General features: G+C 44.4%; 2 protein-coding genes across 4 annotated transcripts in view; one reads left to right on the plus strand and one right to left on the minus strand.

Annotated features, from left to right (window-relative positions):
* Positions 1–1,211: 1,211 nt before the first annotated feature.
* The window catches only part of LOC133381244 (zinc finger and SCAN domain-containing protein 31-like), a 30,899-nt gene continuing 17,830 nt past the window's right edge, over positions 1,212–14,280 (plus strand). Inside the window, exon 1 of one of the 3 annotated variants that reach the window (XM_061620086.1) lies at positions 1,212–2,386. The gene's annotated coding sequence lies outside the window, so the exon portion shown is untranslated. Of the gene's footprint in view, positions 2,387–5,401; positions 8,829–14,280 lie in introns of those variants that run through there. The other 2 variants (XM_061620088.1, XM_061620087.1) reach the window with 2 other exon arrangements.
* On the minus strand, positions 5,375–14,150 carry LOC133381216 (zinc finger protein 420-like). The gene is made up of 3 exons (XM_061619986.1): positions 14,045–14,150; positions 9,617–10,748; positions 5,375–7,697 (listed from the first exon to the last, which is right to left on the minus strand). The coding sequence occupies exons 2-3, from the start codon at positions 10,746–10,748 to the stop codon at positions 5,698–5,700; spliced, it is 3,132 nt and encodes a 1,043-aa protein (XP_061475970.1). The 5' UTR covers positions 14,045–14,150; the 3' UTR covers positions 5,375–5,697.

Genomic DNA, 14,280 nt, shown 5'->3' on the forward strand with positions numbered 1-14,280 from the left:
CTCTCTCTGCACACGCACACACACACACCACTCTCAACCAATTAGTCTCCAAGGCAGTTCACAACATTAGTATGCTGGGTTTGTGTGCGTGTTCTAATTTTTATTGTTTAATTTGTTGCTATTTTATTGTCCTGCGGTTGTTAGGTGCATGGGACAGGGTGGGGGTGTCACACAGACAGATATCAATGCTTTCAGAACGAGCCTTGAAGACCTGGCTGTTCAGGCAGGCCTACGGGATCTCTGGGGTGGGTTAGTTTTTAATGCTGTTAATTAATGTAAGAGGGGTGATTAGTTTAATTATTGAGTGTGGTTTGTATTGGTTTTATATTGTATTTTATTTTATTGTGTTAATGTACGTCGCCTAGAGTGGCCGTTAATTCGGCCAGATAGGCGACTCATAAATAAAATTTTATTATTATTATTATTATTATAAATAAATAATGATAAGCATGTGGTCAGGACTTTTGGTTGGCAGCTGATAAAAGGGAAATGGCATAGAACTGTGCTGTGTGTGTGTAGGTTTTTTTTTTTTAACAATCAAGTGTTATATAAATTCAGTTAAATAAAAGAAAGAAATAGTGTCAGCAATGACTGACAGCAGCTCTCCAAGGTTTGAGGCAGCGGGGTTCTCTTCTTGAGATGCTATTGGGGATTGATCCTGGGACCTTCTGCGTGAAAAGCGGAGCCTCTCCCACTGAGCTATGACCCTCCTCTGCCTGATCTTTCTTAAATGGAGTCAGACAGTTATTCCATCTAGTTATGCATCTTCTATACCAGGTTTGGTAAACTTTTCACTGGAGTAGTTTCCATCATCCCTGACAGTTGGTCACGCTGGCTGGGGCTGATGGGAGTTGCAATCCAACAACATCTGGGAGAGCCACAGCTCAACCATTCCTAGACTGCCCTGACTGGCAGCAGCTCCCTAAGGTCTTCATGACCTTTTTTATATTTCTGCCTGCCATGAAAAAGATGGGACCCCTAATGAGTCTCCTTAACACAAATTTTACATAAAGTGTTGCAAGTTCTCCCCGATGCTACCAGTGAACTTGCAAGTTAGGTGTGGTACTCAAAGAGTTAAACTGTCCAAGTTTCGGAGTCCTAGAGAGGACAGGAAATAAAGGGTGTGGGGGAACGCAAACATCGCGGCATCTTTAGGTCATGTGCCCCTTCCCCTCTCCCCCTCCTTTTTTTTTTTGCTAGCCTTTGGCTTTGGAAGCCTCAGTTTTAGATTTTTTACGAGCGTTGTCTGGTCATGGCTTTGTTTGAGAGTGCAAGTGGCACCAGCTGTGGTTCCTTATTTAGAATTAAAATGTAGCTTTCCTTCCTCCCCCCAACTAATAATGCAGTTTGTTCCTTTTTTTTGCCTTCTCTCTTCTTTCCTTGGGCATTAACAGCATGGCAAAGCACACAAAATGGCAGAAAATAATGGGCGAGAGGAGTGTAGTAAATAGCCAAGAACTAGTTGCACCTGCATCAAAACGCTGTAGTGTTGAGTACCCGTTTACTCTTACAGTCAGCGGTGCCCTCCTCCACGATACTCCAGTCTGTTCCCCCTCCCACCCAATTTTCCATCCCATCCCCTCCAGCAGTCAGCATTCCGTGGCTATTGGGCACATTCAGTCTTCATCAATCTGTATATTGGTTTTGTAATAGTTTTTTTGTAACTTCTGCAAACATGGTGTTCCCAGGAGCCTCTGCCTTGTGTATGGATGGTATCATTTTGGCTATGTGAGCCGGTGAGGTATAGTGAAGGTGCTGGACTACGACCTGGGAGACCAGGGTTCAAATCCCCACACAGCCATGAAACTCACTGGGTGGCCTTTGGCCAGTCACTGCCTCTCAGCCTCAGAGGAAGGCAATGGTAAACCACTTACCATGAAAACCCTATTCATAGGGTCGCCATAAGTTGGAATCGACTTGAAGGCAGTACACATTACAAGCAAGAACATCCACAACATGAACATCAGAAATAGAGAGAATTGTGAGTTTGGGACTTCCGGGAAGGGTTGCTTTGCCTGTGCTGCCTCTGAGTCTGAGCTCTCATCTCAGAAGAAGCTTTTTCAGCTTAAAAATTAGTCACAATGCTCTTTTTGACTGGTAAAGATTTTCTCCCGGTCAGGGAGAAACGTAGAGATTAACCACAAAGCCTGTTTTTGTGGGGAGGACTGGATTTCATTTATTTATGAGAGAAGGTTCAAACTGCAATGCCGGACGGACTTTCATCAAGCTCTAGCTGATTACAGCGACACGTTTATCTTTTCTTTAAAGAAAAACGGACTTCAACAGGCAGATAAGCATCCTTCTTTCTATTTTCTTTTTTCACTTGGTTTAAATTGGTGTAGCAAAAAAGAGATTTGTCAATGAATCAGCTGTGAAGAACTTCTAGGTGAGTTATGGCTTTTCTCTTTCACTAACGAAATTAATGAGGAAAGAAATCGAAAAAGCTTATCTTTGTTTTTATCGCAAAAAGCTGTCCTGGAGGTGCATTCTAAAGATACTAACGGAAGAGGGATTTCTATTTTGAGGAGGGGGGGGATTTTTTTTGGATCGATTTCATTTTGACGAATCTGCTTGTTCACGACGCCACTAATTGTTTTGATGTTGGGAACTAAGTTTGTTTTGTATTCCTGAATACATAGAGATAAGGCAGGCTGTACTGTCTACACTGATATAAGAGCCTGGAATATTAACCCAATTGTGGCTGAAATAATTTTTGTCTTTGTGGCTTTAAGAATGACAACCAGGAAAGTGATTGAGACCATGGAAGAAATTATGTTTCAGAAAATAATGGGTGAGATTGAGATAACGAAACAAACCCTGAGACAGGGTAGACAGGAGATGAAAATTGAATTTAATAAAATGGCGCAGGAGTTTAAAGAAATAGTGGATTCTGTGAGAGAGGAGTTTGATGGGATAGGGAAGCTACAAGACCTGGAGAGTGGAACAAATGTGAAATTGGAAAAAGATTTGGAGTTTATGGATGTTAGAAATAAAGTTTACTGTTTGGAATTCAGCGTTGCCTCTGAAGAAATTAATGAAGATTTTGGTGGTAAAGTTATCAATGTTTTGGATAATTTTCTGGATTGGAATGATGTGATGGAGTCTGACATAGAAAAAATCTATGGAGTTGGTTACAGATATGTGACAGTGGAGAAACTCTTAAGAGATGATCCAGTGCATTTTGTAAAAAAGAACAGAGATATGACTTTGCAGCAATATTTCAGCAACATATTCAGATTTCTTGACTGGAATGATGTGATGGGGCTTGACATAGAAAAAAATTATGGAATTAACTACAAATATGTGACAGAGCAGAGATGCACCCAGAGCAGAGATGTGACTTTACAACAATATTTCAACAACATATTCAGAATTGATGGCAAGGACATATTTGTGATGGGGGAAATTCCCATCAGACTCTTGTTATATGACTATGGCTATGACAGCAAGATCATCATGGGATACTGATAATGGATGAATGGATACTGAAACCACTGGATTTAACAGGACTATTGAAGATGGAATTAATATTGATAATGGAAGATTATTGGATTTAACAGATTTGACGAGATGGATTAATTGATTTGTTTACTTGGACTATGGCTATGACAAGAAGATTATTATGGGATACTGACAATGGAAGAATGGCTATTGAAATTACTGGACGTAACAGGATTATTGAAGATGGAAGATGGAATTAACATAGATAATGGAAGAATGGCTATTGAAATTATTGGGCCTAACAGATTTGAATCAGATGGATTAAGCGACATGTTTATTTGGAGAAAAATTGATAAGATATATCTCTCAAGGAATTGAAACCTCTCTTGGACTTTTTGTGGAAAGAATAAAATAATGTTTATGAGATTTGATGATTAATTAAGATAACTACTGGAGGAAAGTGATTTTATAATATAATTTTAGAGATAGGATTGTTATATATTGTAGACCTATAACTGATCTGCGACAAATCGGAAGTCAACATTTTATTTTATTGTTTAATTGTTTAATTGTTTTTGTTTTGTTTCTTGTCTTTGAAAATTTGAATAAAAATTTATGATAAAAAAAAAAGAAATAGAGAGAATTGTATATGCTCAGGGCCTTTCTCCCTACTAAAGAGATTGGCCGTTAAGAGGGGATGGCATGTAGACCAGGGCTGGGGAACCTGTGGCCCCTCCAGATGATGTTGAACTAGAACTCCCATGGTCCCTCTCTATTGGCCATGCTGGCTGACGCTGATGGGAATTGCAGTCCAACAATGTGTGTACAGGAGCACAGGTTCCCCATTACTGCTCTAGACAATACTATGCACTTTGGTTTCTGTTGATTCTGCATCTGGCCTATTTTCTAAAAGTAAAGCTTTTGTGTTTGGGAATACCTCCCTCTGCCCTTCTGCCTTTTTGAGTGGCCTGTGAGTGCTGATTAATGCCTGAAACCAAGGATTGGGAATCTGTGGCCCTCCAGATGTTGCTAGACAATGAGGATGAGGTCATCTCAATTTATATCCTGCTCTTCCTACCAAAGGAGTCCAGGGAGGAACACATAGGAACGCCTTTTTTTTAACAAAATCTAAAAACAGTTAAAAAACATTCTAAAAAACAGTTAAAAACACTATCTCAACCAGTGATCTCAGGGTTGCTAGGAACAGTGTCTTTCAGCCATCAAATGCCTGGCCAAACAGGAATGTTTTTAAATTTCTCTTGAAAGTCAGTATTGAGGGAGTCTTCAACTCCCATCATCCCTGACCATTGGCCATTCTGGCTAGGGCTGATTGGAGTTGGGAGTCCAGTTGGGAGGGCTACAGGTTCCTCATCACTGCCTAGGGATAACTGCTGGCTTTTGTACCAGCAAAAAGGAGAGCTTCCAACATCTTTCTATCCCAGCATGCCTCTGTGATCTGAGAACTTTTGTACAAGATAGAGGCATTATTTCAGAGTGGGGAACTTGTGTCCTCCAGATGTTGGACTACAGCTCCCATCCCATTGGCCATGCTGGCTGGGGCTGTTTGGAGTTGAAGTCTGGCAACATCTGAAGGGTCACAGATTCTCCATTCTTGCTGTAGAGTTTTCTTCATTCCTATCTCCACAGTGCAATTCCATGAATGTTTTTTCAGAAGCAAGTCCCAGTGTGTTCATTGTAGCTTACTCCTAGGTAAAAGGTTTGCTGGCCAAACCAGACGTTCTAATATGGGAATTCTGTGACTGAAACTTCCCATGTTTGTTTTCTTATGGAGCTGTGGAGGGGCCCAACTTGGATCAGAACCACAGGAAGGGGATGTTTGATCCTTTGCCCCGGGCTGATTCCTCAATTTAAAAATCCCTCCTGCACTGAAGATGCTAGTGGCCACAGACAGGAAAACATATACGCACATGTCTTATGTCTATCTATTTACTTTATTGGTAAAATGTTTGGTCTCACATTCTGGTCAAATTGGTTCTCACTAAAGCTCACACACTCAAAAAAAGAGTTAGAGAGAGAGAATGCACATCAAAAGTTGTAAAAATGCAGAAATGACAAAACTAATCTCAAAATATAAAACCTATATTTTGAAAGAATGAAAGAGGCCCAGAGAGTTCACACTTGCTTGCTCAGTTTTGATTACTAGCCAGTGCTTTCCCTATCCCAAAGACCCTTGTAAGATTTCCTTCCTGTTTCTGATTTTTGATCATCTCTTCATCCCTTCACTGTCTTTGCCCCCTAACAGAAGCTTTCCTCTACATGTTGGCGCTGTGACTCTAGTAATTGCTTATCCTTTTTGGAAGGTTCTTCCATCCTTGAGTCACTCGTCTGGGTTTCTTCTGTGTGGATTCTCTGGTGCGTATCCAGAATTTGGTTAACACATCCTGAGTTTTCATAACGTTTCTTTTCTTTGTGGAGTCTCTGGTGTGAAATCAATGCCCCCCCTACTCGAAATCTTTTTCCACACTCAGGACATTTATAGGGTTTCTCTCCGCTATGTATCCTGTTATGCACAACAAGTGTATATTTTTGTGAGAAGTGTTTCCCACAATCAAGGCATTCATAGGGCTTCTCTCCTGTGTGGATTATCTGATGTCTATTCAGTGTTTTTCTGTTACAAAAGGTTCTTGCACACTCAGCACATGCAAAGGGTTTCTCTTGAGTATGAGTTTTTTGGTGTGAAACAAGTAGCCTCTTTTGGTGAAAACATTTTCCACACTCCAGACATCCGTAAGGCCCTTTTTCATTGTGGATTCTCTGATGTGACCAAAAGTCTTTCTCCCACCGATAGATTTTCCCACAGAGTGGGCATTGAAAAGGTTTCTCTCCAGTATGGATTCTCTGATGTGACAGAAGATGGGTCTTCCGTCGAAAGTTTTTCCCACATTCTGAACACTCATAAGGCTTCTCTTGGGTGTGAGTTCTCTGATGTGACAGAAGAAGTCCCTTCCATGCAAAGCTTTTCCCACACACTGGACATGGATAGGGTTTCTCTCCAGAGTGGATTCTTAGGTGGACATTTAATGCACCTCTTTCTCTGAAGGTTCTTCCACACTGAGAACATTTATGTGGTCTCTCTCTAGTGTGAGTTCTCATATGTGTGAGAAGATGTTCTTTCCGTCTGAACTTTTTCCCACACTCTAGGCATGCATGCTGTTTCTCTTCATTGTGGATTCTCTTGTGTCTGTTCAACGTCTGTTGATCACAGAAGTTTCTTCCACAGTCAGGACACTCATAGGGTCTCTCTCCTGTGTGGATTCTCTGGTGTGTAAGGAACGATTTCTTTTCCACAAAGACCTTCTTACACTCGGAGCATGCATAGAATATCTCTGCTGTGTGGGTTTTTTGGTGTCTGTTTAATGACCTTTTTTCACGGAAACTTATTCCACACTTGGGACACACAAAGGGTTTCTCTCCAGTATGAATTCGTTGGTGTGACACATATAGTCCCTTTTGGAGGAAACCTTGCCCACAAACAGCGCAAACATAAGGTCCTTCTCTTGTGTGTGTCCCTTGATGCAAACGGAAGCTGCCCTTCCATCGGAAGCTCTTCCCACATTCTGGGCATTGATAGGGTTTCTCTTCTGTGTGGGTTCTCTGGTGTCTCTTCATTGCCTTTGCATTACAGAAAGTTCTTCCACACTCAGGACACAAATTTGATCTCCCACCACTATGATTTCTCTGATGCACCTCAAGAGATTTATTTTGCATTAAGCCTTTTCCACAGGTAGAACAGCAATAGGGACTCTCTGCCGTTTGAATTTCCCGATTGGCGATAAGCAATTCTGCTTTTGTGTAGGCTTTCCCACAATCTGGGCATTTACTGGGATTCACTTCCATGTGGATCTTCTGATGTGCCAGACGGTGATCCTTTCGCTGGAACCTTTTCTTACACTCGGCACATTCGTATGGTTTTTCTCCTGTGTGGACTCGCTGGTGTCTAATTAATTTAGACCTCCGTTGGAAAGTTTTCCCACAATCGGTGCACATGTGATGTTTTTCTCTAGTGGGTAGTATGGTTTTGCCACATGCTGAGCTGTTTTTCAGAGACTCCCTTCTTTGCTTTGCCGGCGGCTTCTCCTGCTCCCTCTTGGATATATGGTCAGTGCCTCGATTGCCAAGATCTGTGAATGTGTTATCCAGTAAAGCCCGGTGAGGTATCACTGGCTCTGTTCCTCCCCACTGAAGATTCTCTTCAAAATTCACAGCTACTAGGGAATCCAGTGAAGTGTTGTTCCCTGTTCCAGAAAAGAAGGGACAAGTCAAAAAATACTGAAAGAAAATTAGATCTTAGGTAACAGAATTCCTGTCCATCCAGTACTATGTGGAAAGCTCAGTGATATCAGAACATAAACAATTACAGAGGAATCCTACATCGAAGAAGCTGCCGTAACTTCAGCGTAGTTTAAGTTATACCAGATCCTAACCCCATTCAGGAGCCCTTGGGAGGGGAGAATCATGGCTCAACTGGCAGAACGCAGTGGGAAGAGAATAAAAGGAGGGACTGGAAGACACATGATCAAGCATAACAGATGCAGATATGGCGCACGTCCCCTTTCCCTTAGTCCTGCTGTGCCACACCCCTGGAACACCCCTTTTTGGGACGTTTGCCAGTTTAATTTATGCTGGTCTCAGCTGAGCTGGCTGAGCTGGGAGGGGTGGGGTTTTGCTGGCTGAGCCATGGCTGAACTGGGATGAGGGACTTAGGCCAGTATATCCCAGCTGAGCCAGGACCCAGCCACTCAACCGGAGATCCGCTATATCCTAACTTCCTTCAGCCTGGCATAAATACCTATAGGATTGCACCTGTAGACAACAAAAACCAAGGCATGGCAGTTTTCAGAGAAGATGGAATAGTTTTGTCGAATGCATCAAAAATAAACAGCTGTGGCCAACTGCAATGCATCAGTTTGTACTGCACAAAGAATTAAATTAGGAATTTAGGGCATTTAAGTTAAGTAATTTAGGGCATTCTCTGTGGCAGCCCCTAAGTTGTGGAATTCCCTCCCCACTGAGGCGCGCCTGGCAACTTCACTGTACAACTCTCAGTGAATGCTGGAGACGTACCTCTTTACCTTAACCCTTTGACACCTGAGATGCACATTTTCAGGACCCATCCTTTTCCTGTGTTGTTGTTTTTAACTGTTTTTTACTATATGTTCTTAAATTGTTGTAACCCACCCTGGGACTTTTGGGTGAAGGGCGGGTAATAAAATCTAATAACAACAACAATTATTATTATTACTATTATTTTGTGTCTTTGTTGTTGTTATGTGCCTTCAAGTCGACTACAACTTATGGTGACCCTATGAATCAGCGACCTCCAAGAGCATGTCATGAACCACCCTGTTCAGATCTTGTAAGTTCAGGTCTGTGGCTTCCTTATTTTCTCCTTCATAATAATGGCATGTGATGCTTTGATTCAGTTTGCAATACTATAATGGATTATAAAAGGTGATATGCTTTATGATGCATATTTTTAAAAGGGGGAAACATCATTACTATTATCATGGATTTTTATCAAACATACGGTAATATTTGCAGTAAGGTTTTGTTGTCTAACACAGGTTTCCTAACTGCATCCTCAGTCATGTTAAACCATACATATTAGGAGTGCACACTGGGGGGAAATTGCTGTGGATCTTGCTTTGTTGGTTTGTATGGTGGGGTGCCCAAGCTCAGAGCTTCGGACAGACATCGTGCTTTGGTTTGGATCAAACGCGGAGCCGTCCTGTGGTTTGATATCCAACGCCTCGAATGACTTCCCCGTTGACTACAGTGGAACACAGGCAGCTACTGAGTCAGACCATTGGTCCATCTAGCTCAGTACTGTCTACGCTGACTGGCTGCAACTCTCCAGGATTTCAGGCAGGAAGCCTTTCCCAGCCCTACCTGGAGATGACATTGGGGACTGAAGCTGGGACCTTCTGCATGCAAAGCAGATGCTCTGCCACTGAGCTATGTGCAGGCAAACCTGAGTGTAGACAAAAGTGAGCAAGATGGACCAGCTTCCTGTGTTCCTAACTATGTACAAACTCTTTGAGGCCACACTGGCACAGCTCAGTCCTCTTCTGTAGATATACCACTGTCACCACCGATAATATTGTCTGCATATACTTGAGGTATGATTATGGATACCTGGCTGGGCTACCATCACCTTTGTAAAATATTAGCTTTGTCTCTTCCCCAGAGTTCTGAAGATCTGGGATGTAAGGTGTATCTTCTAGTTTGATCTGGATATAGGACTCATCTTCCTCTTCTAGTTTGACCTGGATGTAAGGCTCATCTTCTAGCTTGACCTGGACAGGGAGTTCTTTGTCTAGGTTGTGATGAGCAGACTGTACCCCTTCAAGCTTGAGCTGGGCAGATGGCTCCTCTTCAGGCTTGATATGGACAGGCCATTCCTCTTCTCCCTTGAGGTGGGTGGATGGTTCCTCTTCTCTCTTGAGGTGGGTGGATGGTTCCTCTTCTCTCTTGAGGTGGGTGGATGGTTCCTCTTCTCTCTTGAGGTGGGTGGATGGTTCCTCTTCTCTCTTGAGGTGGGTGGATGGTTCCTCTTCTCTCTTGAGGTGGGTGGATGGTTCCTCTTCTCTCTTGGGGTGGGTGGATGGTTCCTCTTCTCTCTTGGGGTGGGTGGATGGTTCCTCTTCTCTCTTGGGGTGGGTGGATGGTTCCTCTTCTCTCTTGGGGTGGGTGGATGGTTCCTCTTCTCTCTTGGGGTGGGTGGATGGTTCCTCTTCTCTCTTGGGGTGGGTGGATGGTTCCTCTTCTCTCTTGGGGTGGGTGGATGGTTCCTCTTCTCTCTTGGGGTGGGTGGATGGTTCCTCTTCTCTCTTGGGGTGGGTGGATGGTTCCTCTTCTCTCTTGGGGTGGGTGGATGGTTCCTCTTCTCTCTTGGGGTGGGTGGATGGTTCCTCTTCTCTCTTGGGGTGGGTGGATGGTTCCTCTTCTCTCTTGGGGTGGGTGGATGGTTCCTCTTCTCTCTTGAGGTGGGTGGATGGTTCCTCTTCTCTCTTGAGGTGGGTGGATGGTTCCTCTTCTCTCTTGAGGTGGGTGGATGGTTCCTCTTCTCTCTTGAGGTGGGTGGATGGTTCCTCTTCTCTCTTGAGGTGGGTGGATGGTTCCTCTTCTCTCTTGAGGTGGGTGGATGGTTCCTCTTCTCTCTTGAGGTGGGTGGATGGTTCCTCTTCTCTCTTGAGGTGGGTGGATGGTTCCTCTTCTCTCTTGAGGTGGGTGGATGGTTCCTCTTCTCTCTTGAGGTGGGTGGATGGTTCCTCTTCTAACTTCATCTGGAAGATCAGAACAAACTTTTTGGAGTGAAAAGCCCTGGGTGATACAAAATAGAAAAAAAGGAAGGAAGAGTGAAATGAAGTGGAATAGAAGCCTCCTGTTGACCTAATCTGAACAACTTAAGGAGAACCTGGCTATTGTATCAGAGCAAAGGTCCATCTGGTCTAGTATCCTGTTCTCACAGTGGCCAAGCAGAGACACAAAAGGGAAGCACGCAAGCAGGACCTGAGCCCAAAAGCACTCTCCTCTCCTGCGGTTCCCACCAACTGGTATGTAGAGGCATACTGCTTCCAACATAGGAGGTAGGTAATAGCCATTGTGGCTAGTAGCCATTGATGTAGTGTAGCATCCTGTTCTCACAGTGGCCAACCAGTACCCATCTTCTGGAACACCTCTCCCAATATGAACCTATCCAGACCATTAGATCTTCTTCTGAGGCCCTTCTCCAGGTCCCCCTCTGAGGAAGGCTCAAAGGATGGTCACAAGTGAAAGGACCTTCTCAGTTGTGGCTCCACATCTATGGGTGCTTTCCACTGGGCAACTTCACTGACATCTTATCGGCGCCAGGTAAAGACTTACTTTTAACCCAGGATTTTGATGGGCTGAGATGATGTTGTTTTGTTACAAGTGTGCTGCCAAAGTTTCCTATAGCTGTTACGGGGGCTGTTTGTTCTGGTTTTATGGTATAATGTATTTATAACTATGTTTTTAAATGTGTTTTAAGTTGCTTGGAGACCTTCAGGTAACAAGTGATTAACAAGTCATCATCATCATCTCTTTAGTAGGGGCACACTATGTTTCTACAAAGGAGAGGGCCTTTCCTACGTTGGCATCCCAACTTTGCAATGCCTTCCCTAAGGAGGCTTGCCTGGCACCAACATTACAAGCTTTTAGGCATAAGGCAAAGACCGTCCTCTTTGCCCAGGCATTTGAGATGGCAGATGACTTTTGGAACTGTGTTTTATTACATTCTTAGCGCTTTGGGCTTTTGTTTTGTCTTGCTGTATTTTGTAAAGAAAATAAGAAGAGCCCTGCTGGATGCGGTTGAAGGCCCATCTAGTCCAGCATCTTGTTCTGAGCATGACCAACCAGATGCCCCAACAAGAAGCCTTCCAAGCAGGACCTAAGCAGGACAGCACTCTCCCACCACACGATTCCCAGCAACTGGTATTCAGAAGTACACTGCCTCCACCAGTATTTCGCCTATTTGTTGGCTTTGCATTGTATTCATATGCTCTAAGGAATTAATTTTATCCAACTTTTGTACATTGCCCTGGAATCTTGTGATGAAGGACAAACAAACATACAAACAAGCAAGCAATGGTTTTAAAGCAGCCTCAGATCTTTTTATTTCAGTCTGCCTTTTGGTTAAAGTGATGGCCTGGATTTTTAAACTTTTTATCCTTTTAAATTGTTAACATCCTTCTACTGGTCACTGGCTACAAGTGATAAATAAAATACTAAAAAAATAAAATAAAGCCATTAAAAACAATAAATAAAAGCAAACCCATGTGTTTGAGTCCGATTTGGATCAAGGCAGTGGGGCAAGCTGCAATTTCCCTTGGAGGTGGAGGGGAAAACACAGAGGCATAATACACACCCTTCTTTCCTGTCTTCATTAACACATTAACAGGAGTAGCCTGCAGCCAAAGGTGATCACCTGCTAATCAAAGCAGGTCAAGCTGTTTTTAATGGCTCAAGGAAGCCAACAACTCTTAGTTCAGGGCTGAGCTCATAGCTGAGGAAATTGCACTGTGTAAGTGCTTGGGATGGCTGGTATAGCACAGTGGAGAGGACAGCCTGGTTGGGAGTCCAGACTCTGTGAGTTCAAATCCCTGCTTGTGTCTCCTGGATGTAAAGGGCCAGCTAAAGATCACCCCCACAGGGAGTTGTTCAGGGGTTACATGCACTGCCACCTGTGCAGCCGTGGGCAAGCTGCAGAGTCCCAAGGAGCCCAGTTGCCCCCCAGCTGGCAGTTGCGGACAAGGAAGGGGCTGGCTTGTGCAGCTGTGGCAAGCTGAGCAGGCCCTAGCCAGCTGGGGAGGACTAGCCTCAGAGGGAGGCAATGGTAAACCCACTCTTAATACCGCTTACCATGAAATCCCTAATGATAGGGTCGCCGTAAGTCGGGATGGACTTGAAGGCAGTCCATTTACATTTTTCCATGTGCTTAGGAGCTAGATTTAATTTCTGCGTTAGGTAGTTGAAAGCCCCAGGAGCACAGGAAACTGCTTTATACTTAGGTGGACCATTGGTCCATCTAGCTCCATTTTGCTGACACTGACTGACAGCAGCTCTCCAGTCCTACATTGGGGATTGAACCGGGGACCTTCTGCATGCAGAACAAAGGCTCTGCCACTGAAACACGCCCCTTTCTCAGCAGAACATAGTGAAACTAAATCAGTGTGGTGTAGCTTAGGTCTAGAATCAGGGAGACGCACGTTCAAATCCTCACGCTTTCACGAAACTCACTTGGGTGTTCCTGGGCCAGTCACTAGCTCTCAGACAAACCTACCTCACAGGGTTGTTATGAGGATAAAAAAAATGAGGGGAAATAACTCTGTACACAGCCTTGAGCCCCTCAGAAGAAGGATCAAATCTAAATAAAATAAACAACAGGTCTAGGTTGCAGTCTTGGGAAGGGACCAAGGCTCAGTGGCAAAGCACATGCTTAGCATGCGGCAGGATCAATCCCTTGTACCTCCAGTTAAAAAGGGGGGAGGGGGACCAGGATGCAGTTGAAAGCAAAGCACCTGAGCCAGAGACCACGGAGCGCCAGCCAGCACAGACGCTACGAGTCTCATAGGAACATAGGAAGCTGCTTTATCCCCAGTCAGCCCATTGGTCCATCTAGCACAGTACTGTCTACACGGACTGGCAGCAGCTCTCCAGAATTTCAGACAGAAAGTTTTCCCTAGCCCCACCTGGAGATGCCGGGGCCTGAACCTGGGGTCTTCTGCATGCAAAATGGATGCTCTCCCACTCCCACCGACCTAGGAGCCTTCCCCTTACTCGGTGGATAACGCTCTGACCTGCTATAAGGTCACCTCCCTGTTCTCCCTATTCCCTAAGAGAGGCTCAGCCTGGGGATCTTCTGCACACAGATCCTCCCGTCCACCCCCCCAACTCCCAGCCTGGGCATCTCTTTGTTCCACCCCCTTCCCCGTTTCCTGAGTCCACCTAATTCCTTGCATTCGCGTTCACTCATTCAGCCCTTTCCTTTTTCGCCCCATCCCCAGTCGATGACGCCCCCTCTTTCTCTCTCTCGCCTCCCCCCCCCCGTTCTTTAACTCACCCGCTTCTTCCTTGCAGCAGGTTTTATGGCGGCAGCAGCCCCTGGGATTCTGTTCCAACTTTTCCTCCAAGCAAGGCTGGCAAATTCAAAAGCCCCTTGGGCACCAGAAGATGGGATGGATGGAACAGGAAGGCCCTCCCCCTTTTCCTACCCCCCCTCTCAAATTTCCTGGACTTTCTAGGAATCTGCTGTATATAGCATTGGCTTCAAAACTCAACAAAGAAGCTTGGGGCAAG

This window comes from Rhineura floridana, chromosome 3, assembly GCF_030035675.1.
Source record: "Rhineura floridana isolate rRhiFlo1 chromosome 3, rRhiFlo1.hap2, whole genome shotgun sequence".
NCBI lineage: Eukaryota > Metazoa > Chordata > Lepidosauria > Squamata > Rhineuridae > Rhineura > Rhineura floridana.